Source organism: Vanellus vanellus, assembly GCF_965231255.1.
Source record: "Vanellus vanellus genome assembly, chromosome: 5".
Lineage (NCBI taxonomy): Eukaryota > Metazoa > Chordata > Aves > Charadriiformes > Charadriidae > Vanellus > Vanellus vanellus.
In genome coordinates this window covers 49,214,832-49,237,973 of record NC_138910.1, presented here as the reverse complement: position 1 = coordinate 49,237,973, position 23,142 = coordinate 49,214,832, and the positions used below count along the sequence as shown (strand labels likewise).

Sequence of the window (23,142 nt, the reverse complement as noted above, 5' to 3'; positions counted from 1 at the left end):
TAGAGGAGGAGGAGGAGCAGCGCCGGCCCGGCGCCCCCAAATCCGGCCTTTGTGGGCAGCACGGCGCGCCGCACCTCCTCCGACACGGCCCTCCCCCAGCAGGCTGCCGGCCGAGGAGGCGACCCCGCACCGCACTGCACTGGCCGCCGTCCCCGGAGCGCTGGGGAGGCGGCTGACCCACGTGGGATCCTTTCATCACCTGGATGGCTCCGGTTAGCACAGCCTGCACGCACCTGGGTAAGTTTGGACCAGGTAAAAGCACGAGTTACAAAACACACGTTTATCAACCGGGTCTGCGGTTTGAAAGAGCCGTTTGGCTTTTCCCCTTATCGCCTGCCCTCCAAGCGCTGATGCTAAGGCAGAGAGCTCTTAGTTTTGCTGCTTCTGTGAAGATCTCGTCCTCATCCTTCCCACCCCTTTGGGAATGAAGGTTACTTTGTGCTTGTATGTCAAAAAGTATTTTGCAAATGTGCCCGGGATGCCCGTGTGAAGCAGCCTCGCACACGGTACCCATCCCACGCAGCAGGAGGGATGCGCAGAGTGCAGTTCCTCCAGCTGGAACATGTCTGGAAAATTAAGATATTCCATGTATTTCATTGACTCGCCCTCCCCAGAAACGTTCCCATGAATGGACCAATGACAATTTAACGAAAAAATAAAATAAAACATGTTACAGCATTTAAAATTATTGGGTCATGATCTTAAAAGGGGCATAGTAATCACAGCTTTCTGAGAAGTTAATAGGATTTGGGCATGTTAAACCTTTTCAAGATGAAATCTCTAATTAACTCTAAGGGCCCCATCACGGCGTATCTGTTTTTCACTGTGGGCAGGTAGTTCCTCCAGCGTGAACAGATGCATTTTAGCAGGCAGCATTGCTGCCTGTGTGCTTGCAAGACTCAAATAGGAGGAAACATTTAGCAAACGAATAATTGTTTATTAATTATCCATAATCTCATTGTGATTTGTTTGCAGCCCAGGTAGCATATATAGATAGATAGTTCATGTCTGCAGTGTTCTTTGTTTATAGAACGTAATTTATCACCCACACCAAATTATATTGTCTCCGTTTCCTGATGAAATGACTCCCCAAAAAACTAACGCAAAAAGGAACACAGAAAAACAGTAAATTTCAATAAAGAATCTCCAGAGGTCGAATAATCTGCACTAAAATTTGAGAAGCTTCTGCAATGTGTAAGCATCTTCCTGAACAATTAACAAAAATATACTTTTCCTGTTTGCCCTTCATGACACCTTTATAATTGTCCTCCTAGAATGATACGTTAATGAGGCTTTTCTTTCATGGTTAGCTTGCCACATGTTGCTTTTATGCTTGGATTCATTAACCAAATAGAAGGAACAGCTTTGTAGGCTGTATGAAGTGATTAGGGTTTTTCAGGAGCCAACCGAATCCACATGCCGCTGTTGTCCACAGGACCGCTGGCATTTGGAGGATGGGGGACTAATGCTTGACGAAGAGGGCTGGCAGCCAGCTTTTTCCGTCCACTGGATGTTCAAGCTGGGTCACAACCCTGTTTTTAGGAGGCTATGTGGCGTCTTCAGGAGCAACATGCACCTTCTGTAACTCCTCTTTGCCATGCCCCCTCTGTGGATGCATGTGCAACAGCACAGGTTGCGTACCTTCACTCGCGTGAGGGAAAGCAGGGTCAGCCTTCCTCCATCACCCAGAGCCAGCAGGACTGAGTTAGCGCAGGGTCAGGGCCAAGCAAAGATTATTTCCACCCAGAAACAAAGGAAGACCTGGGAGGCAGAGACTGCACAGCCATGGCTTTCTCCTACATGCAACGCAAAGCGTAAAGGTGCAACTCAGTCCCGTGTTACTGCAGTCAGCACATTTGCAGAAGGTTGAGTGTGCTTTTTTGCCTATGCAGCTCTTGATGTCTTCAGTGAAATCTAAAGTGCCGCCAGCTCTTTTCAGACTACTCCCTTCTTTTTGTTTTGTGAAGAGCGTCGGAACCATAACAATTTGCTGGGGGCAAATGCAACGCCTGCAGCAGCATCCCACAAATGGTAATTTTCTCTTCAAAATTACTTTCTCCCCATTCACACAACTCACTTTGCTGGCTTCCTCATATTGGTACACAAAAGAAAAAATCTGTCCTTACCCTGGAGAGAGGACAGTAGATGCCTGAAACATGAGATGTTTCTTCATGCGTAAGAGAAAGGAGTCAACTCAGCTTTATTTCTTACTCCCAGCCACACAGCACGGGTGAAAGTTTGGAAAGTTCAGGTCAACAGCTACCTTTACAATTCATGTCATTCTTTACATCTATAAATACATATATCTTTATGTACATATACAAAGAAATCCGTATACATTTTTTACTTGTTTATTAGTGGCCAAAATGATATCCTGTATTTTTTTTAAGCCAAGACCCAATCCTGCTGTGACAGGACAATTAAGCACCCTGTGGTGAAATATTCTAGTCTTGGGGAAGAAACAGCTTTTTGTTGAGGTAAGTCCCACAGAAACAAATTTAGGCCATTTGTTTCAGATTCTTCTAAATATCCACACCAAACAAGAACAGTCCAACTGTGAGGACCGTCTCTGGCAGTGGCACGCTCCCTCAATTTGGCAGGTAGCAAAGGGTCTCAGAGGCAGCTCTTCTAATTTAGACTTTGTTTCCCACCCAGTAGAAAACAGAGGATCTATCCTTCTGATATAGATGGAAAGAATTCTTTCATATTCTTCTTCATGTCTGAGGTCTTAAATCCATCCAATTCTTTTCCCAGCAGTCAAGTGAACCACTATTGCCAGCTCTCCCATTAAAGTCTCAGAGACTGGATTTTCTTTTCTTCCTTCTTTTTTTTTTTTTTTTTTTTTTAACTTTGTGTCTGGGGAATTGAAGTGCTGGCTAAAACCCCGCTTTTTAAACACAACAGCCTCCTCAAAATTGCTTGAGTAAGATCAGTCCCAATGTGACTTCCTGCAGCTACAAACCACACACCAATTTATGTACTCCATACACACAGATTAATTTTCATTGATGCTTTATTTGTAGGCTTAATGATTATTATATTACAAGAAGGGTTAAAGACAAGAGTTTTTTGGGTGTTGTCTTGGTATAACAAGAAAGGTTAAAGAAAACAACTTTATTTTTCACTAGGCCCTGAATCAGTCTCATTGACTCAAGATCAGATTTTTTCTTGGTGTAGCCTGATCAAGAACAAGCACAGCGTACAAGTGAAGGCTTTGCAGTCTTTCATCTGATGTTACAACATGCTCTATATACCTGTTAGAAACAGCACACAGCTTTTTTTGTGTGTTCATGGACACCAGCTTGAAGCTATTCAAAATGCCATAAGAGACAGGCCTGACTTCATTTAAGTCAGTGTTTGAAATCTATCAAAAGAGGTGCCAAGACAGATGGGGCTGGTAAGCCAGACCTAGGACATTTTGCATTAGCCAAACCATATTCGCACTGGAGGTCACAGATATTTCGAAGTAAAGCAGTTCAAGATGCTTTTAATAACAATGCCTTGAATCTAAATCTCTTAACCAGTCTATAAAAGCTTTGGATACCATGCATTAATAACATATACTTTGCTTTTGTTTCTGTTTTACTCTTCTTCTCCCTTCACACTTTCTCTCTTTCCAAGGGGACTTTCACCCAGATTAGGTTTTGTTATGTTCATCTGCAGTTGGTTCTCCCCACGATTATCTTCCCTTCTTTCCCCTCTCCGACATTAAAATCTTCCATCTTCTCCAGAGATGCCCTCTGGCGATATGGCCACCGCTGCTTTCCCCTGGCCGCCCGCCCCGCACCCGTAATCCCCAGCTCCCCAGGGCTCCCTCCCACTTCAGGGCCCCTCGGGCCCCCCTTTCCACGGACGGCCTGGCTGGCTGCTCCGCTGGCCCCATGGCAAGGATGGTGATGCCTCTGCACCCATGTGCGGCTCGAGGGAACCACAGAGACTCCTTTGCTTTCTGTATGGCACCCAGGAGTGGTAAAGAAAAAAATTAAGTGTGGAGGTGCTCTAGAGAAACCCGTGACACAAAGTATTTCTGAAGTGCTCCCTGCCTCCCATAGAAAATATTCTAAACCCGAACAGGCTGAAATCTGTGCCTGGATTATAAACCCTGCCTTGTTCCCCTAAAACTTCTCTGAGCCCCACATCTCCTTCATGGCCCCCACATCTCCTTCATGGCCTCCTCTCTCCTGCTGGGTCTCCGCGCTGGACAGGGCAGCCTCTGGCCCTGCTTTCAGGGCTACCTCTTCCTCCTCCTCCCCCGGTTTGAGGTAGTTATTTGAAATCCCCAAGGCTCCCTGTGAAATAAGACCTTGCAATTAGAAAAAGGGACCGCGAAAGGACCCACTGTCATACGGTATGTATGTCAGCCCTGCTGTAAACGGGGTTTAATGGAGCGGGACGGGGGGGGCGGAACGGGGTGGCGGCGGAACGGGAGTGGCGCCGCCGCAGTTGCCGGGGAGCGCTCGGCTGCGTGGCGCTGCCCGGAACGAAGTCGCGTTACACCGGGGAGCGCATGGAGTCGGCGGGCGGCCCGGTGGAGGGGGGCTGCGGCTCAGCCGGGGGCACCTCTGCGGGCGGGCGGGAGTCGGGGGGCCAGGGGGGCTGGGCGGGGGGTGTTGGCGGCAACTGGATGGCGACTCACCCCACGGTAGGCCTGTGCGCGGGGCGGCGGGAGGGGGCGCGGAGCTCCGCGGCCCCTCATTGCCCGGGCGCCGTTAGGGCCCAGCCGGCTGAGGCGGGGGGGGGGTCTCTCAGTCACGCTGGGGAGGTCCCGCTTTCCCGCCCGTGCCTGTTGTCCCAGCCCCTGACAGGATCTTCTCCCCATGGCTTTGAGGAGCACTCTCGGGGCGGGGGCGGCCGTAGGTAATCATGGGCACCCCGAGGCCGAGGGGCCGGTGAAGCGGGTCACCCCCTCACCCCCCGATAAGGGGTGCTGGAGGAGGAGATTTTAATATAACGCGTTTCGTTATGTTGGGCCTGTTGTGGGGGCTCGTCTCCCGGCCGGTGGGGTTGTACGGGGGAATGCCGCTTTTAGTAAGGGGTGAGGTTTTAAATGCTGAGGTCACAGCTGGAAAACGCAAGCATCGTCTTCAACTTTGACTCCATCTTAATTTTTAGTATGCTGAAAACATGGAGGTATTTAATTTGGCTGTCGTCTTGTGTTGACATACTGCAGCAAAAATAGGTAAAATTCATAGCCCTTCTCCACAAAGCTAGATCTGTTCCAGAAATAGTTGCGATTCCTTGTTTATTTGGCTTGCTTTCTTAAGCGCCGAAATAGGGGGAATGTGGAAAAAAGAACTCTCAAGATACTGGCAGAAAACAAGTCCTGCTTTTTAATTGCCCGTTGGCCCTTAAAACTGATTTCAGTGGCTTAGATAGTTGTACAGGTCCTGGGTTTGGTCTGTGCATTCTTAATGTAACTTCTGCTCTCTTTCACCAATGTTACATCTTGGGTTTCAGTTCACAGAAATGATGTCTCTTGATATATCTGACAGTGCTCAAATTTATGCTGCGTTTGTGGTATACCTGGACCTCTTAGAAGGTAATTCAATGAAGCGACTGGATAGACATCTCAACAAATGTATTTGCCTTAGGTACTATTCTGGTGCTGAAGATTTCTATCCTGTGCCTACCTGGAGCCTTTATGAAGATGAGGGCCCATTTTGTCCAGCAGTTACAGGTGCAGGTGTTCCAGGGCAAAGACACTGGGCATGGAAAAAAGGCAAAAGAGGAGTAGGTGAAGGAAAAGGGACATAGAAATGTGAAATTACGGGTTCAGTGGTTGTGCTGCTAATAGAGTCCTCATTTGTATATTAATGTCAACATTACTAAATCCTAATGTTTCACTAATGTTACCATTTAGCAAATGGCTGATGTCTGCTGGCCTGATTAGGATGCTGTTTTCTGGAAAGAGCAAGGATTCCTATAGGAAAGAAGATAATTTGGAAGTCTGGTGGCAATCACAGAATGGTAGGGGTTGGAAGGGACCTCTGTAGATCATCTAGTCCAACCCCCCCTGCCAAAGCAGGTTCACTTAGAGCAGGTTGCACAGGAATGCATCCAGGTGGATTTTTAATATCTCCAGAGAAGAAGACTCTACAAGAATTATGACAAATGCAGTGTAGTCTTCTGGTGTCTTGTAAGAGTGGAGCAGAGTTATATGATATATAAACTTCTGCCTGTGATTCTTCCAAGTTGGCTTTATTGAAAAGGGACTGTGCTTAGGCAGGCAGCCAGGCTAATAAAAATATTTCAGTTTCTGTTGGAGGCTGGTGGTTCTCAAGGTCAGAGAAAGGAGGGATTTTTACAGGCCAGAAAGCACTGTGTCTGTTATTGTTGCACCTCTGAAGAAAATGCCTTAATAGGCTTTAAGAGACGGCTCCTGTAGTTCTGCAGCAAAAACTTTTAGCCTTATCCCTTCAAGCGGAAGGGAAGAACTGCGTATTATCATTAATTGTGCTTTTAGCGCCTGCTCCTTCATAGTTTAGGGTACTGATAATGTCCAAATTTGGATTACAGTTTTATGCTGTAGATGACTAAAGCTGCATGTTTTTTATCTTCTTTTGCCTTTTTCAAAGAAAGTTTTGTCAGACAGATCCCTATTCACCATCAATCAGTGTAGCTCTGGAGTGAGCAGACTAGTACTGCTCCTGTGGGTTTCTTTAGCAGGATTGTTTCACAGAAGGGGAACTTGACAGCTGAATGGGGTTGTTGTCTCTCATGGGAAATGTCCTGTGAGGACAGGGAGGCAAACCAGAAGCTTAGATGTTAACTTAAATACCAAATTTGATATTTGAATGATTAAAACTTGTGTTTTGTATTCTGGTCCTTCTCATGGATGATGAACCTTTCTAGGGAGAAATTGGCATGAAGTGAAGCATGTTGGAGTAGCAGAACTGCAACTTGTATGTTTACACGCACGTGAAAGAGAACAGGACAGTCTCCAAGTGATGGTGCCGGTACCTGTGCACATATCGTTAAGCCATGAGAGGTGAGGATGTGGTCAGTGTTTGGCTTGTTTTACCAATAAGATAAAACAAAGAACAGATGTATTTGACAGGCTGCTGATGACTTGGTCAAGAGGGGAAGGGGGAGGAAACAAAGAAGTATCAGAAGAAACCAATATTTCAGCCTGTGAGCAGAGTTATTTTGGGTGCTGCAAACATACATGCAAAGTTGAGATTTCTTTAATTTTTTTAAGCTGCGTCAGTCTCTGCTTCTTCCTCTTGTAAAGTGGTATGCCTTTGATGTCAGCTTCCCACAGCAACTGACTCCTGCTGATAAACACTTCATATTGTTTAGAAGTTGCATGTGCTCTAGGAGATAACAATGGATATAAAAGTATGTGTTTTAGTGTCAAGGTTAGAATACAAGACCTTCATGGTTTATGTTTTGAACATTTTTGTGCTGCTTTTTTGTAGTCTGGGAAATCTAGCAATACTTTTTGTGTCACTGGGCTTTAAAGTACCTAAAAGGAAAGAAATCCTCTTGGACCTGTCTAAGAATAAACTTCTTTTTTTTATTGTCGAATCTATGGACAAGCCTGGTGTGTTTGGTTTGCTTTTTGTTTTCAGAGGATAATTTGGCTACTTTCAACCAGAAATTCCTCTTACTTACCCAGTCTAACATGTAACTGTCCCGTGAGCTGTGATTTTTTGACTTACTTTCCTTACACATGCAAGACTAAACAATTCTCACGTGGAGGACAACACAGCTATCACTTTGTGATATTGCAAGTATTTGCAGCCTAGAGAAATTCAACTTCAGTAATTTTACAGTATATTTTAACTGGCACTGAGAGCAGCCTCAAACAGACAGTATGATTTACTCTCTGATAATGGCTGCCTTCTCTTGCTGGTATTTGCCATTCTTTCCTATGATGAAGACCTGAACTATTTCAGCTGCATCGTATGGTAGTAGATTTTTCAATTTCTTCTGTTCCTGCTGTTGGCTAGGAGCGTGTGTGCAGGACTGGCTTTACAGATCTTGCTAGTGTTTGCTGTTTCCTCTTGCTCTGTGGGTAGCAGCCTGACACAGTAGTAGGTAGGTAATGAGTTGCACTTAGCAGATGTGTGTGTGTGTGTGTGCTTTAGGAATGATGTTTTAGTCATGCTGTGGTTTTTGCTTTTTGTTGAGGTTTTAGAAGTGGCAGATCAGTGTCTTGCAAACAGACTTCCATCTTAATTCTGCTATGTGTTTTCCTAAGAGTGTACTTGTGAGGGGGAAGAAAATTGCTTACTAGATACTGGTGGATTTGAGTACTATCTACGTGCTGAAAAAAATCTTCCATTTGCAAATATTGGTCATTCACTGTTGTGGGCTTGGTCTTGCAGAGAAATACAGTGTGATGTCCACAACAAAGGAAAGCTGCTGAGAGGTCTTGCAGGATGAAATGCTGAGTGTTCTTTGCCCCCTCTGCAAGAAGCAGATCCCTGTATGCGTGTGAACGGGACACACTGCTATTCACAGTTCGAAATAGATTTTGGGTGGGAAAAGGCAGCAGTGAATTAGGGTACGGGAACTTTGAGAAATTACATGCTGAGTTGTTGTGCTTGTTTAATGTAGTATGTTTCCACCTAGGTTGGAAACTTTGATTCCTGGCATTGGATCAATGCCAGCAAGTATGTTCTAATTGGCTTTTAATGACAGTGAGATACTGCACTGCATGTAAGTCCTATCTTTTACTGTTTCATTGGAGCTTTTCATTTGGAGCCTCTGAACTTGTTTGTACTGTGGTGATACTGTTTGCTCTGCTTCTGGCACCAGTGCGGATGGAATCCATTACTGGAAGGATGTGTGTTAGAGAAGCAAAGAATCAATGCATCACATTGATTAAAAGTACAGTTTGTGACTAGGTTTGGCTACAGAGTAACTACATAGAGTGTAATGTCACTAAAATGAGCTGAATATTGGGCTGTAATGCCAATTGAGTCCGTTAAAGCCTGTATGTGTTTGATACCCATAGATGTTGTCAGGCAGGCAGATCATATATGCTTGCATTTGTGTTATTGAACATGCATGTGCGTGCTTGGCATTTCATTAGCAGGTCACCACTGATCAGAGGGGCCCAGTCTGTCTTTGTAGAGAAAGGACAGCATCGACGATAACTAGCTCAAAGTTATGTAGTGTAGAGGGAGGCCATTAAAAAGGCAACCTAGAGAAGGAGCTGGAAATAGTGTTACGCTGCTACTGCCTCTTTGTTCTGACAGTGATGAATATTTTGTTGTTGTGATAATTGATAGCAGGAGGCTTGTTAGGTGTCTGATGTCTTAAATGATATTTTCTCATTTGACTTCCCAAGCTATAGGTAGACAGGAAAGCTTTTGTACTTAGCTGCTTTGCCTTTTGATCAGACCAATGCTTTGGGGTTTTGTGTTACCTGCTAAAGGTAGAGGAAGAGGTATGAGTACAAATGAATGCAGCTTGTTTAATGTTGAAAGTAAGGCATTGTGAAGGGGGTTGGGAAAGTGAAAACATTCTGCCCTCATTGCTGGGCCTGGAAATGTGCTCACTGTAAAAGCAGCTAGCAAATGGCAGCATTTATGGGCAGCATTTCTTTGCTTAACCAGTAAGGCCTGGGTAGGGGCTGTAGGGGTGGTTTTCCTCTCAAAGCCACTTCAGACAAGCTCTGCCTTCCCAGGTGTCTCATGAAGATTCCTATGTGGCTGACACTGAGAGGAGCATGTCCTTAAAAGGCCGTAGTAAAGTTGCTGTGGAAATTACCAGCAAGACACCTAAGCAAATGATAAATATGAGTGGCCTACCAAAAAAAAAGAATAATCAGCTCAATATTTTTTAGTCTATTATAAGATTTCATCATGTCCAGTTTATGCATGACAGTTAACTGCTTAAGGCAAAAGGTGTTCTGTTTACTAAGCTCACTGTCTACTTCTACAAGCAGGTTGACAGAAGCTGATCATCCTGTCCTGCCAGTGTAAGGCTGCACAGTAACTCACTGAATCACAAAATTATGGGGTCTGGAGCAAAGTGACCACCAATGCAAACAGTAGTCTCATACAATCTGAGAAGTGTGTGCATGCTCTCAAAATGAAGATTGCTTAATCTTCTTTGAGTAAAGACCTGAAGAATAAGATGCAACTTCTATCTTTCTTGGACCACTCTCTCAACCACAGAGCTGGCTGGTGAACCTTGTGTTCATACACCTTTGAATTTAGCAGTGATTCGTGCTTGCAGGAGGGATTCATAGGTCCATTGGGTGTGATGTGTTCACTACTGCAGACCACACCTTAGTGCACACCAAGTGCCTAATTGTCAGTACATTCCAGAATTGTGGCTCCCCAAAGCGGGTGAGCAGTTAAATACAGGTAATCCTGCTTCAGAGCTGGCAGAAATGACTTGCATAAACCAAGCTCAGCAAGCATAGGAGTGCTCACAGTTTTACAGCTGGATTTTCTAGCTAGTGTTGAAAGCTTTGATCCTTCCAAGGACCAGGGAGTTAGATGCCAGATCTAATGGAATTACGCACTGTCCTAGACAATTAACATTGTCTAAGCAAAATGTTACTAATAAACCATCAGATTAAATGATATGTCACTACCCTGTTCGTTTTTTGTCTGCAAGTGTTGGAAATGAAGGATGCAGTCAGTTGCATGAGGTTATGGAGACTGTGAAGTTTGGTTTAGGCTAAGAGGAAAAAGGTTATTTTTTTTTTAAATGGTAACTTAATTTTGGAAAAAGAATACATAAATGTTTCATTTTAAAGCTGATAAGCATCCTTAGAAGCAAATCTGAGGACTAGGACCAATTCATCCTCTTCTAAATCTGTAGTTTGTAAAATAGATCTTCCTCTAACCTGAAGTGATTTTTCTTGTAAGAAGTACTGTTATTTTTAAATCGACTGGAATTGTGACATGCTCCTTATCTTGCATCTTCTTCTGATATAAGTTACTCATACAGTAAATTAGATATTGAAAATGTAATTAATGGCTTCTAAATGCAAACTCTTTATTAATAGTTTAAAAGTGATTGATGTGATACAGCTGAGTTGGTTATGCAGTACTATGATTGAACGTCCTACAGTTAGTGTATCTTGTAGAGCTTTGCTGAATTCTGATTCCTCCTTTTTGCATGATTTGTCTTGTTTTCTTTTTCAACTTCCATGCAAAAAAGGACTTGATATTCCTTGAGGTTTCAATTTCTTTTCCTGAACAGTGAGGCACGTGGTGTTTTTTTTGGTTTCAGTTTTTGTTTTTTTTTTTCCCATTACAAAAACCTGAGTTTCTTCTAGCATCCCATGTTCCTGTAGTTTGGAAACAAATCCCAAGAAATAGTAGCATCCGCATACACCTTCTCCTACCTCCGCATACACCTTCTCCTACCACCATGTGCTTTTTCCCATATATTTCAAGGCACTGAGTTAATATTGCTGCCTGCCTGGCATCTAGGTCTGGAGCAATGTTCCTGATGGTGAGCCATGCTGCAATGTATTTGTAGCGCTGGCTAAATTCAAGGTATTGTGCTTTAGGGGAGGCTTCCTCTGCCTTGGTTCTCTTGTCACGGTGCCTGTCTGAATGAGTCTGGTACGATGGTGCACTCCGCTGCACAGAGTAATGATCTCTGTAGCGGTACAGAGACCAACTTGTGTTGACTCTTCAGCTCTGCCTTGCATGGAGGGGAGGGAGCTGTTTGGGCTGGCCAATCCTGCAATGAATTATTCATCCAAGTATAAAGGGCAGATTGAAAGCCTTTGGCTTTTGTGGTATAGAAGGCAGTAGTTCCATTTCAGCTCAGTGGAGCACTATGCAACCTCCATAAAACTACTCTGAGTTTTCAGTGTTTCTGCTGCTTCTCAGAGGTACTTGCATGGGATATAGCATTGAAATACTCGTTTGTCACAAAACTTTCTGCGTGTGTTATCTTTCCATTCTCTTTTAGTTTTTGCCAGTCAGTTAAAACCTCAAGGTACAGATGTGTGAAGTTCACCAGTCATATGCCTATTTCTTTCTCTGGAGTGAAAAGGGCAATCTTATTTTGTTAGAAGCAGATCTTTAGGAAATATAGTACAGATTTCTGATGTGTGTACCTAGTAGGAAAGTTGATTGTTAATAAAAAATTAAGCTGGGGTAAAGGTGAAAATTTTTCCTCTTTTCTTTTGTATGGATTTTTTTTGTTTTGTTTTGGTGTTAAGCTGTTAATTGCAACAGTAATAGAAGAGTTAAGTTCACTGTCACTGTTTAGTTTGAATGCAGCAGTAAAGGCAGAGCAGGATGACATTCACAGTGCTGTTACCTTAGCTGCAGTGGCCCTTGCATGATGTTAAGTAAGTTAAACCTGCTCTTGCAACTAATATTTTTGGTAGAAAAAAGCAATCCAAACTACTACTACTGACTGTAGTTTGTAAGTATCTAGAAAGCCTTTTATGAAGCCCTTTTTCTGGTGCAAAGGGCTTTAGAAATGCCAGCTCTTTACTTTGGATAACAGTGTCTCATTCATTGTTTGAGACTAAATGCTTTTGATCTCCTGCAGCGTGAGGTGAATGTGAGTTTGCTTGCTAGTTGGAAAGTGAGGGCTTCATCCTACTTGCGTTTGTCTTGGCGGGAGCAGATCCTAGCTTGCAGTGACCGTGCAGACACCATCAGTTTTTAGAGATGTGTTTTCAAGCTATTCTGAAAACTTTGGACTGTATGACCTGTAACTGAGGAGAATTCTTACTAAAAAAATGTTAGTCTTATTCTAGTTATGGGACTTAAATAAAACTTTCCGGTGTTTCTTTTGGTGTCTGTATTCCCCTAGCTTACGTATGTTACTTTCTTTTCACAGTGCCTTTGTTTGAGATGTACCTTTTTGTGTAGGAAACCTAAAGCTTCAGTACTGCCTGTTTACCATTCAATGTTTTTTCTTCATGGGGAGGGGGAGAGAAGGGAAAGGAGTGGTTGTGGGCTATTTTAGCTTGTAGACTTCTCACTGTGCATGCAGCAGCACATACACCTTGTTGTTCTGTGAGCTCTCTTGGGGCTCTAGATGCCTTTTATTTTTTACCAGCTAGTCATTGGCATAAATATCAAGAAGGCAGCGTGTATAGGGTTGACTGTCCGTGATCTTCCTAGCCAGGCTGAGCCTGTGAGTGACAGAGTCTGAGGTGAAGAACAAGGCTGAGCCTGTGGATGAACGTGTACTAAAGTGATTAAGTATTATGTTGTACAGTGTCTTACAGGAGATGACGAAGTGGAATGGTGCATTCTTCCAACATAAGCTTTACTTGAGATGGTATGAGCTGAGCTTTTATTCAGATACTGTAGAACAGCATTAACTGTTTCTCAGCTGCACCTTTTCTCATGTTAAGTCTCTGCGTTCCGCTTAAAACTTGATGTCTAGCCAGTGGAGTGGACATACCTGAATGCTTGTTGAAGAGGAGGAACCAGGTAGAGCCAGTCCATGCCAAATGCTTGACACCAGGCTTCTGTGGGGTTCATGCTGTTGGAGTATGGCCTGTAAAGGCTGGGGAACCAAAAACAGAGTCATTGTGGACCCCTTGGTATCACTGGGAACTATGTCTGCAGAATATGTCCTAATACAGTTGTAACTCATGAGGAAAAGTCTGTTCAGGATGCTGGTGAATGGAGGTTATCAAGACTGTTGGTGGAGTATGCCAAAGTACTGGATGTATTGAATCCCCCTTTTCCAGAGCCTTCTAATATATGACACTTGCAGAAACATTAAATCTACTTTTACTTAAGCAAAAGCGATTTTTTTATAACTGACATGACTTGTATGGTGTAGCAGACGTACTGGTCATTAAGGAGCTTATCTGTAACCGTTACCTTATTAAATGAAGTCAGCTAGCTCTGTTGGGGCAAGGTGTGACATATGGGCCTCTTGTTTAAGACTTCATTTGAGTCATTTGATGCAGCTGTTGTGTGAGATGGGGAGCCTTGAGGGCTGTATCTCTTGATATAAAGGCTTCTTGCCTTGTTTAGGAGGTCAAACGTTCATTCCTTTTGAATTTCGGAAGGCCAAGAACACTTCTTGCCTTTTTTTTTTTTTTCGTAGACAGTGTTAGATACATCAAAAGGTTTTAAAAAAGCTATACCTTTCCTGCAATATTTCGTCTTTCTGTTCATGGCAGGTAGCAAGTGCAGTGAAATCAGCACAAACCCAGATGTTCTCTGACTCCTTTGAAATGTTCACTGCTGCAGAGAAACTCTGTGAACATGCTGGATGCAGAGGCTAACAGTGATGCCTTCAGGGGAGGAGAGGAAACACAGGCGTCTGATACAGACTTCCTGAATTCCGAAGCTTATTCTTTTAAAAGATACCCTCTCACTAATCTGCAGATGTGCTGCATTACATTATGGCTAGTTGTGGTATGCATGAATGAGAGCTCTTGTTTTGGGGCTGCCTGTGTTGAGAAAAGGGGGAAGAGGAGAATTTGCATTTGCAGTTGTAATTCTTTATGGCGATAGAGGCAGATTCCCCACATGCAGTGGAAAGCATTGGACTCTGTGGACAGCAGTGTTAGCAGATTATCATGAGGCATGTGTTTGTGCTCTTTACATAAAGCCAGAAACTCAGTGTCCTGTAAATCAGGAATGCAAAGAAATGTCATTAATCTGTTGTTAGAACCTGACCTCTTTTGGGATCGTGGTGCATCTTCTAAGTCTAAGTGCTAAATGGGGTGAAGTAGAGGTTCAGATGTCTGTGCTTGACAGTATAAGAAGAAATCATGAGTGATGGGAAATCTGGATCTAAGGCTTCACTGTTACTTCCATCCCCCTAATAGGCTAGGAAGGTGAAGGAGCTTTTGCTCTGGCTGACAGGTGAATACAGGCCTCTGTCTGGGTCTCCTTCCAGATGTAGGATTGTCCACACTGAACACAAATTTGGGTTCTTTGGGTCCCAAAATATCTCTCCAGGGTAGCTGTGCCCTTTTGTTTTAGCTTTTTATTGTTATTTCTATTTTACATTCCCAGGAGAGAGAGATTAATATCCACTGCTTCATAAAAGCCATGGATAGTTCTTTCATCGCTGGGTCTCTACCAGTAAGTAGCCTGGCCTCACCATTGACAACTTATTCAGAGCTTCCTCCAGACATGAGCTACTGAGGTGTGACAAGTGGATTCTTGCTCTGTGTGTGTGTAGCATGTCTGGAAGGACATCTGGAATCCTTTCCCAGGCCCTTGTCACCTACCAGAGCTCTGGCAAGACACTGTGGGGGCTGGAGGTACCCCTACAGAGGGGCTGGAAGTGACAAGAGCAGAAGGTGCCCAGCGTCAGCACAGAGGTAGAGCGCTTCACTGCTGTGCCTTAGACATTCACTTGTCCTTGCTTACTGCAGTCCTGGTGCCTGCTTGTACACCTGCGTTTCACTTGATACTTACTGGTGCAACTGCAGAAGGCACATGGACCCTCTTGCTAGGTAGGGCTTTTACTGGAAGGCCTTGCCTTATTTGAGGCATTGCTCATAGCAGAATGCATTTCCTTCTTGTTGCAGAGCACCTCCATCCATGAATTGCATACGGCTTTGGAAGACAGGCTTGCAGTTACGCTGTCCTTAATACCTGAGGTGCAGTTAGTGTTCCCACAGCAAGGCCCTGAAGCTGAGGCACCTACCAAGAAAATGTGTAGACAAAGCAGTGCCAAGGTGGTAGGAAGCAGAGAAGTTAATGTCACATTGCTTGAAATATGAGTCTTTTGCAGGTGCCTCTCTTCTGCCAGTGGCCAATATAGTATCTCATTGCTTACTTGTTCTCTTGTTATGAAATGTGCTGATGGTAGGAGGACCAGAATATGGCTTTTCACAGCCTTAGTATCTCTGTTGCATGAAATGACTCACTAACTATATTGTGTTGCCTTGCCTTGCATTATATATCGGCCAGCAGTGAAAGCAAAAGAAAAGGCATGACTGAATTAGGCAAGTTGAATTATGAACAGTTCAGAACACAGATGGATACTTAAGAGGGTCATGGGCTTAATAGCATAGGCTTTTCCAGGCTGCTGCTTATTCTCTGCCGCTTTCCATTTGGCTTTTATTAAGGGATCAAAGAGGTTTGGAAGGAAGATGATGATTAAAGTTTGAAAGCTGATGCATTTAGAAAGAGCCCTATTTTCAACTACAGTGCTTAGCTTCAGAAATGCATGTTTTCTGGTGAATGAGATCTCAGGGGCACATGAAGCGAGGGGTGATTTTTTTCCCACTGCATAGCTGACTTCTCCCCAGAGTGTAACCTGTCCTGGCAGTCCCAGATGAGCCCTCTCGCACCCAACCTTTAGGTGACGGACAAAGCTCCCTGTGGAAATGCTTGCTATGGGGAATGTTACTGTTCTGCCCCTGGGCACTGCACTCCTTCAGTACTTGCTCCCCAGTCGGAACGGTAATACAAGGACTCCAGGATTCAGTGTTGTCCTCAGCTCTGAACTGAAAAGTAATTGGCATGTTATTCTTAAAATAAGCTGAACAGGAAAAATTGCATAACTGTGTCTTGAATTTTCAAGGAAGACATTATTTATGCTGACTGTCTTGAAGAAGAACATTAGTCTTGTGGCTTCTAGTCTAGACGGGGAGGTAGAGAAACCTGGCTTCAGTTCCTGGGTCTTCCACAGTCTGGCAGAACCTGTAGCACAGACTGAAAGACTTATCTCTACAAATGGAACAGGTCTTAATTATTTTGTTCTCTAATTGAACACTATGTGTTATTCAATTAGATAGTTGTTTTTTGTTTTTTTTTTTTTTTTTTTATCTAATGAAAACAAGGCCATCGGATATTGCTATGCTATGATTGTGGTAGTTGAAGGATGGTTGAAGCATGTGCGCAGTAGTATACCTAAGCAAAGCTTAGAAGCGTGTGTTGAGCCGTTTCCAGCAGAGATGTATGTAACTGAGTATATTTTTATAAGATTCTTTGTTACTTGATTTTGTTTCTTGATTATATGGCTTTGGATTTTTATTAGAACAGATATACTTTCTTTAGTGAAGACAAATTTACAGAATAAAAACAGGCTGAATAAAAATTCTATCCTTGTGCCATCATTAGGTGGTTGTGGATTCCTTTCTAACTGATTGTTTCCTCTTCTAGGATAAGAGAAATCTTGAAGAAAGCATCTCTTCCACAAGATGATCCCGACACCCCACTGTCAGTTACCTTGGCCATAGTTGAGTCAGATTCCACAGTAGTCTACTATAAAATGACTGATGGCTTTGTAATACCAGATCCTCCTGATGATACTGAAGATGTGGACAATAAACAGTGGAGAAAGAAAAGAAAGAAGCTTTTCAAATGACTAACACAAACAGACTTTTCTTGAACTACTGTCCTCAAAGCTAAACAAATCCAGGAACTTATGTATGTAAATAAGTAGTGTGCTAAGGTCTGCCTTCTGCATATCAAGCATCTGTTCAGGGAGAATGGAGGCTTGTGCAGCTGCACTGTAATGAAATGCCATTTGAAGTATGAAATGGGTCACACACTTTTGAGACAGATTGCTCCTGACTAATAAATATACTTGTGAGATATTTCCGAAGTTAGTCTCTCCTTTATGTCTGTTCAGGTACATAGCAGAATAAACGCATCCTTACCCACGTTGTAAATATTGATTAAAGGTGAATCTTAAGGGTTTCTGGCAGGAGTACTGACACTAAGTTAAGGGCTTTGTAGTTTACAGAGTGTCTTTGTCTTAACACTGTCAGAAGTGCTGATGCTACCTCCCAGGTTACATTTCTGAACACTTACCTTCTTTTCCCCTGCTTTTGGAAAAGAGGCTTTTCCACAGAAAAACCTTATTTTAAATTTTTCTCTGCAGATGGAAAACTGACCATAGCAATACCAGAGGCTACCAGAACAAAGCATAAACTAGCAAGGAGGGGCCTGGATCTGTCTGAAGAACCTACGAGTGGAGGCCAGCCCTTCATGTGGAGATAAGTGATGACTGGATCAACCACACCTGAAAGAGCTGACCCAGTGTAGTGTTACCCATGTAGCTGAATGCACAGCACACTAAAGGTCATGATCTAGAAATACCACCAGGCTCTTGTTCCACATACAGTGCTAGGACGACTTTCTAAGAACCGAAGGTACCTTGTGTTTGCATCCCAGTGCAATGAAGTTGTCTAAATGGTGACTGCCCCTCTCCCTCTCCTTGTGTTTCCTGTCTGAAATAGCTTCAATGTGCTTTTAGTGCTTCACCATGATGTTAGTGCTTAGAGCTCTCTGAAGAGGAGCGTGACAATGAGGCATATTTTTATCTGTCACCAAAGCATGTCACCATCTATGCTACTAGTGAACACTAGCTGTTATCTGCTTCATTCAGCAAGCAGGTTTCTAAAGCCATTGAATTTCTAGGATTTTTTTTTTTTTTTGACCTAGCTTCTGCTAGTTAAACGGGGTGCCCAAGGGGTGCTTCAGCTAGGAGTAAATAAAGATGAAAAAAAACTGGCTTAAGTTTCTTCTATGGGATTTTTTCACAGAATCACAGAATCACAGAATTATCAGAGTTGGAAGGGACCTCTAGAGATCATCTAGTCCAACTCTCCTGCTAAAGCAGGATTGCCTAGAGCACATTACTCAGGACTGCATCCAGGCGGGTCTTGAAAATCTCCAGGGAAGGGGACTCCACAACCTCCCTGGGCAGCCTGTTCCAGTGCTCTGTCACCCTCACCGTAAAGAACTGTTTCCGTGTATTTGAACGGAACTTCCTGTGTTCTAACTTGTGCCCATTGCCCCTCGTCCTGTCACTTGGAACCAATGAAAAGAGCCTGGCTCCATCCTCCTTCAACCCACCCTTTAGATACTTGTATGCCATAATAAGGTCTCCCCTCAGCCTTCTCTTCTCCAGGCTAAAGAGTCCCAGCTCTCTCAGCCTTTCCTCATAAGGGAGGTGCTCCAAGCCCTTAATCATCTTAGTTGCCCTTCGCTGGACTCGCTCCAGCAGTTCCCTGTCCCTCTTGAACTGGGGAGCCCAAAACTGGACACAGTATTCCAGTTGTGGCCTCACCAGTGCCGAGTAGAGGGGGAGAATGACCTCCCTCGACCTACTGGCCACACTCTTCCCTATGCAGCCCAGGATTCCATTGGCCTTTTTGGCGACAAGGGCACATTGCTGGGCCATGGATAATTTACTGTCTACAGTAAACCTGAAGTAACCTGAAGATTTCGTGTGTTTCACACAGAAATCTTCAGGTTAAACTGAGTTTCTTGGAAATCCAATAGCATCCCAGAAGCAGCTTCTTGAGTACAAAAATGTCCATATCACATTTGTGTGCCTAAGGACCACACATTCAAAATTTGAAGCACAAGAGCTGGGTGTTTTTTTTTTTTTTTTTTTGCATGGGTATAAGAATGGGAGAGACTCCTAAAAACCAGGCTGGAAATGAAAGACCATTTAAACTTTACTATCCCTGTGGCTAGACTGGATGTTTTTATGGTTGTCGAGTTTCACCTACTTTGGTCAAATACACTGGGAGGCAGAGTGGTCGAGCAGGGAGAGCCGAGGGCAGGAAGGCCCTTGCACCCTGCATGACGTCAGGCGTAGGCATTTGGGTGCTGAGCCTGCAAGTGTTTCTTAGGTGCCTACTCTGGGCAAGGGAGGCAACTGCTTTCTGGCTTGTTCAGACTTCAGCCCTCTCGGGGTGTTCCTGGGCTTGCAGCGCACACTCACCCCTCCCAGCTTTGACAACACACTCGGAGAAGGGTGCACTGTCACCCAGAGCTCCGTATGGAACCTTTGGGCAAAGCATTTATCACCAGCTTCGCCACTAGCACTGTCGCCTGGGGGGACCAAGCTGACTTGGGGAACTTTAGTTAATCTACGGGGAGCAGGCTGCTCTGTGTGCCCAGGTGCTTTGCTGAGCCCATCCTAGTCTCACTAATCCAGGAAGCTACTCGGCTGCTCTCTGATATTGTCCCTTGCACTAGTACTGTTGGTTTGGTTTGTTTTTTTTTTTTCACCTTTTTATCAGTAGTATTTCTCATTGCTATACATTACAACAGTATGGCTTCTTAGAACTAGGTCCTCACGTGTGAGCTGCGGTTCACTGAGGTGAGAGTTTTGGCAGCTAATGCCAGCTCAGAAAGGTTTGCTTCTGGCAGTTTTTGTTTTCAGCTGTTAACCTGATCCTGCATAGGCTGAGTTTGGATGGGTTGAAACTGATGTGTACCTTGATCTGTTAGAGTAATTGGACAAGCCATACATGAGGCTGTGTATGTTGTGATGCAGGCAGAAACAAAATGGTTGCTTTTTTTCCCCATGCAGTAAGGGGAGACTGTGGGTCTGTGGGCTTTGGTCATGGAGAAAGGCAAAGAAAAATTCTCTCTTTCTCAGGCTTGCTCCTTCCATGGAGGAAAAACGTGATTTTATTTTGGTCCGATGCCATACTGCATTAAAAGGGTACCTGTGTGCTGACTCCTGACATGCTGTGTTTGACCTTAACATCGATATTTTATGTACTCTACTGCTTATTCCATAAAGTAAATCTTACACATTGCTAGGCTACATACCACCAGGTAAATTTTCCTTGTTATAAGCTGTTAAATAGTTCACCCCCAGCATATGTGCTGGAAAAGAGCCGGTGGTGTGTGAAGAAGGCTGTTAGCAAATGCGACACATTGCCGAATTTATATTTAAATGACACACACTTAACCCCAAAAGCAAATTATTTTGCATTTGCTTCAGTTTCTGGGAAATACTGCTGTTTTGCAGTTTGCTGCAAAACTGATGCTTGGCTTTATCCTTCATTTTATTATTTCTACACCCAGAAAGAGCATAACTTGAGCCTCCTTTTCTGTACACTGGAAACTGCTTACCCAGTCTTCAGAAGCTGCGTTGGAGAAACTGTGTCCAGAGGCTTTGATTTCTGTTGTGTCCCCCACTGAGAAATGATTATATAGGCCATTTTCCAGCCTCCCTTGATTGTGGTGGTTCTTTATTTCTGAGGAAAATAAGAAAAAAAAAGAAAAATAAATAATATCACCGCACTGTTTGTCCCATATGTATTACAATGTAAACAAGGGGATGTTAAATAAGTTCAGAGCCAGCTGTGCTGTTCCTTTACATTCCACTGAAGTATTTCTGTGTCACGTCAACAGCACACAGACCAGAGCCTCTGGTGTTCCAGGCACTGAATAAAGATGGAAAGAGACTTCCCTTAGAAGTGTATCAGTTCAGAGCAGTAGCACATTAACATTCCTAAATCCATAGTGTCTTGGTGCTGTGCCTAAAGTATTCAAAAATTCCTCTTCTTTAAGTGTTTGTGAGACATCTGTGGAAGCGTGAGCCATGACATCTGTCCTTCACACTTCGCGGATTCAAATCTTATTTCAGTCCAGAAGATTTTACAGGCTACATCTTGCCATCTTTTAATTTTTTTTTTCAAGTTTCATTTGCCATACACAGCTTGATTTGTTTTACTGATCACCCTTGACCAACAGAAGGTATGTTTTAAAATCTTAAAGAGTATCATTTTCTGGTAGATTATTGTTTCAAGTCTTTTTTCTCTTCGGAGAGATATTTGCATTGAAGCTTCCCTACCGTGCAAAGAATGATAGAAAAGCAAAGTGATGTTTTGGCATGGACTTGATGGTGAGACTCGGTGCCCAGTTATGTAAGTGAGTGTCCGCTTTGGTTTATGCAAACTGTGTTTCCTTGAGGCATTACTGGCACCGTCACTTGAACTGTCCTGTATTCAGCCTGACTGTTTGCAACGCACACAGAACATTTTATGCTAAAAACACTGGTCGAGGAGCAGGAAGCCTGGTCAGATGCATAAAGAGGAGCTGTGGTTGCAAGAAATGGCCAAGAAACACACACTGCAGCGGACAGCTGCTGAAAGCAAGCAACTACTACCGCAACTTTTCTTTTTTCCACACTGGATAAGCAGAAGCACGTGCGTATGTTTGCGCAGTGGCCCCCCCCGTTGAGGTCACCATTGCCTCTGCGGCTGTGCGTGTGCTGTGTGTAAGCTCAGCATGGAGCAGCCGGGCGAGCAAAGGATGTGAGAGCATCGGCTCACAACCTGTCTCTGCTTGCCAGGGCAGGTCTACGTGGCAGCGATGCGGTCCCTGGCAGCAGTGCTCAACAAGCAGTGACCAGATGAAGGTGTGTTGCTTCCACACTGCACCCAGAGCAGGATCCTGTCCCCTCCAAAATGGGGATGCTCCTCAGCATCCCCACAAGACAGTTCCGGTTTTCAGAAATCTCTAGAAGAAATACTCAGTCTCCTCTTGTAACCTGTTCTCAAGCTGGGCATGTTTTTTTCCACAGGATCTTTTCATGGACACAACATTGAAATATCAATAATATTACTAAAGCCAAATGATCTTAATCTTTCTCTTTTCTGGGTCAGCAACCCAACAAAGCTTTTTAGTTTAATTTAAACCAATTTTTTTCTAATAAACAGTCTGTATGAATTTATTAATCATCCTACTAGTATTGCAGGTCCGTAGGAATTAGATGTTTAATAGGTTGTCCTAGTAGTTTTCAGGAATCTAAACCCCATCAACTAGCCTGTAAGTCCTGCTTTATATAAATGGACTTACTGTTAATTTCCTCTAGTCCTCCAGGGATGTTTCAGTCTTCTATTATAACGCAATAGTTTAAGACTTGCTTAAGTCATTAGCCAAAGCAAATAAACCAAGATAAATTCAGGCCCTGCTAACTGAACATTCTCAAACCAAAGAGCCTTTCACCTCTACTTTCCTTATTCCTGTTCTACTTTCATTTTAATTGTCCCATCAACTTTAAAAGGCTAAAGCAATAGCTTTGAGCTCTTCAGCTCTTTCAGTCCCTTCCATTAAGAGATGTGTGCTTTTCTTCATGTCCCTCCTGTTTTGCTTTTTCAACAGTTTTCTTATTGCCTTTCATATCGCTGCGTCAAACCTCCGCATACCCTGACTTTGCAGGACTGGGAGGAATTTTGTGCATCCCTGGTGCGGATCCTGCCTCTGCAGCCCCAGCTACAGCAGATACCAGCAAGCGGTGCAACACCGGCGATGATTTCAAAGAATCTCAGACTGTGTCAACCAACAGCAAATTGCCATGCTGGCAAGTAACCCCTATGCAGAAATGAAGGTAATTATGAGCATCTAGGGTTCCTTAACTCTTCAAAAATAGCTGCAGCTCATATTTCAGAGTATCCCAGCGGGTCAATCTCTTTTCCGTTTTCTTCAGTTCTCAGGTGCTCCCACTTTGGTAGCA

At 43.8% G+C, this 23,142-nt stretch overlaps 1 protein-coding gene across 1 annotated transcript; it reads left to right on the top strand.

The window, feature by feature from the left end:
- Positions 1–4,507: 4,507 nt before the first annotated feature.
- TSEN15 (tRNA splicing endonuclease subunit 15) lies at positions 4,508–17,534 on the top strand (the record flags this gene model as incomplete). The annotated part of the gene is made up of 4 exons (XM_082483679.1): positions 4,508–4,642; positions 5,458–5,539; positions 6,853–6,988; positions 17,031–17,534. 4 exons carry the CDS (start codon positions 4,508–4,510, stop codon positions 17,233–17,235), a joined length of 558 nt encoding a protein of 185 aa, XP_082339805.1. The 3' UTR covers positions 17,236–17,534.
- Between the last annotated feature and the right edge of the window lie 5,608 nt (positions 17,535–23,142).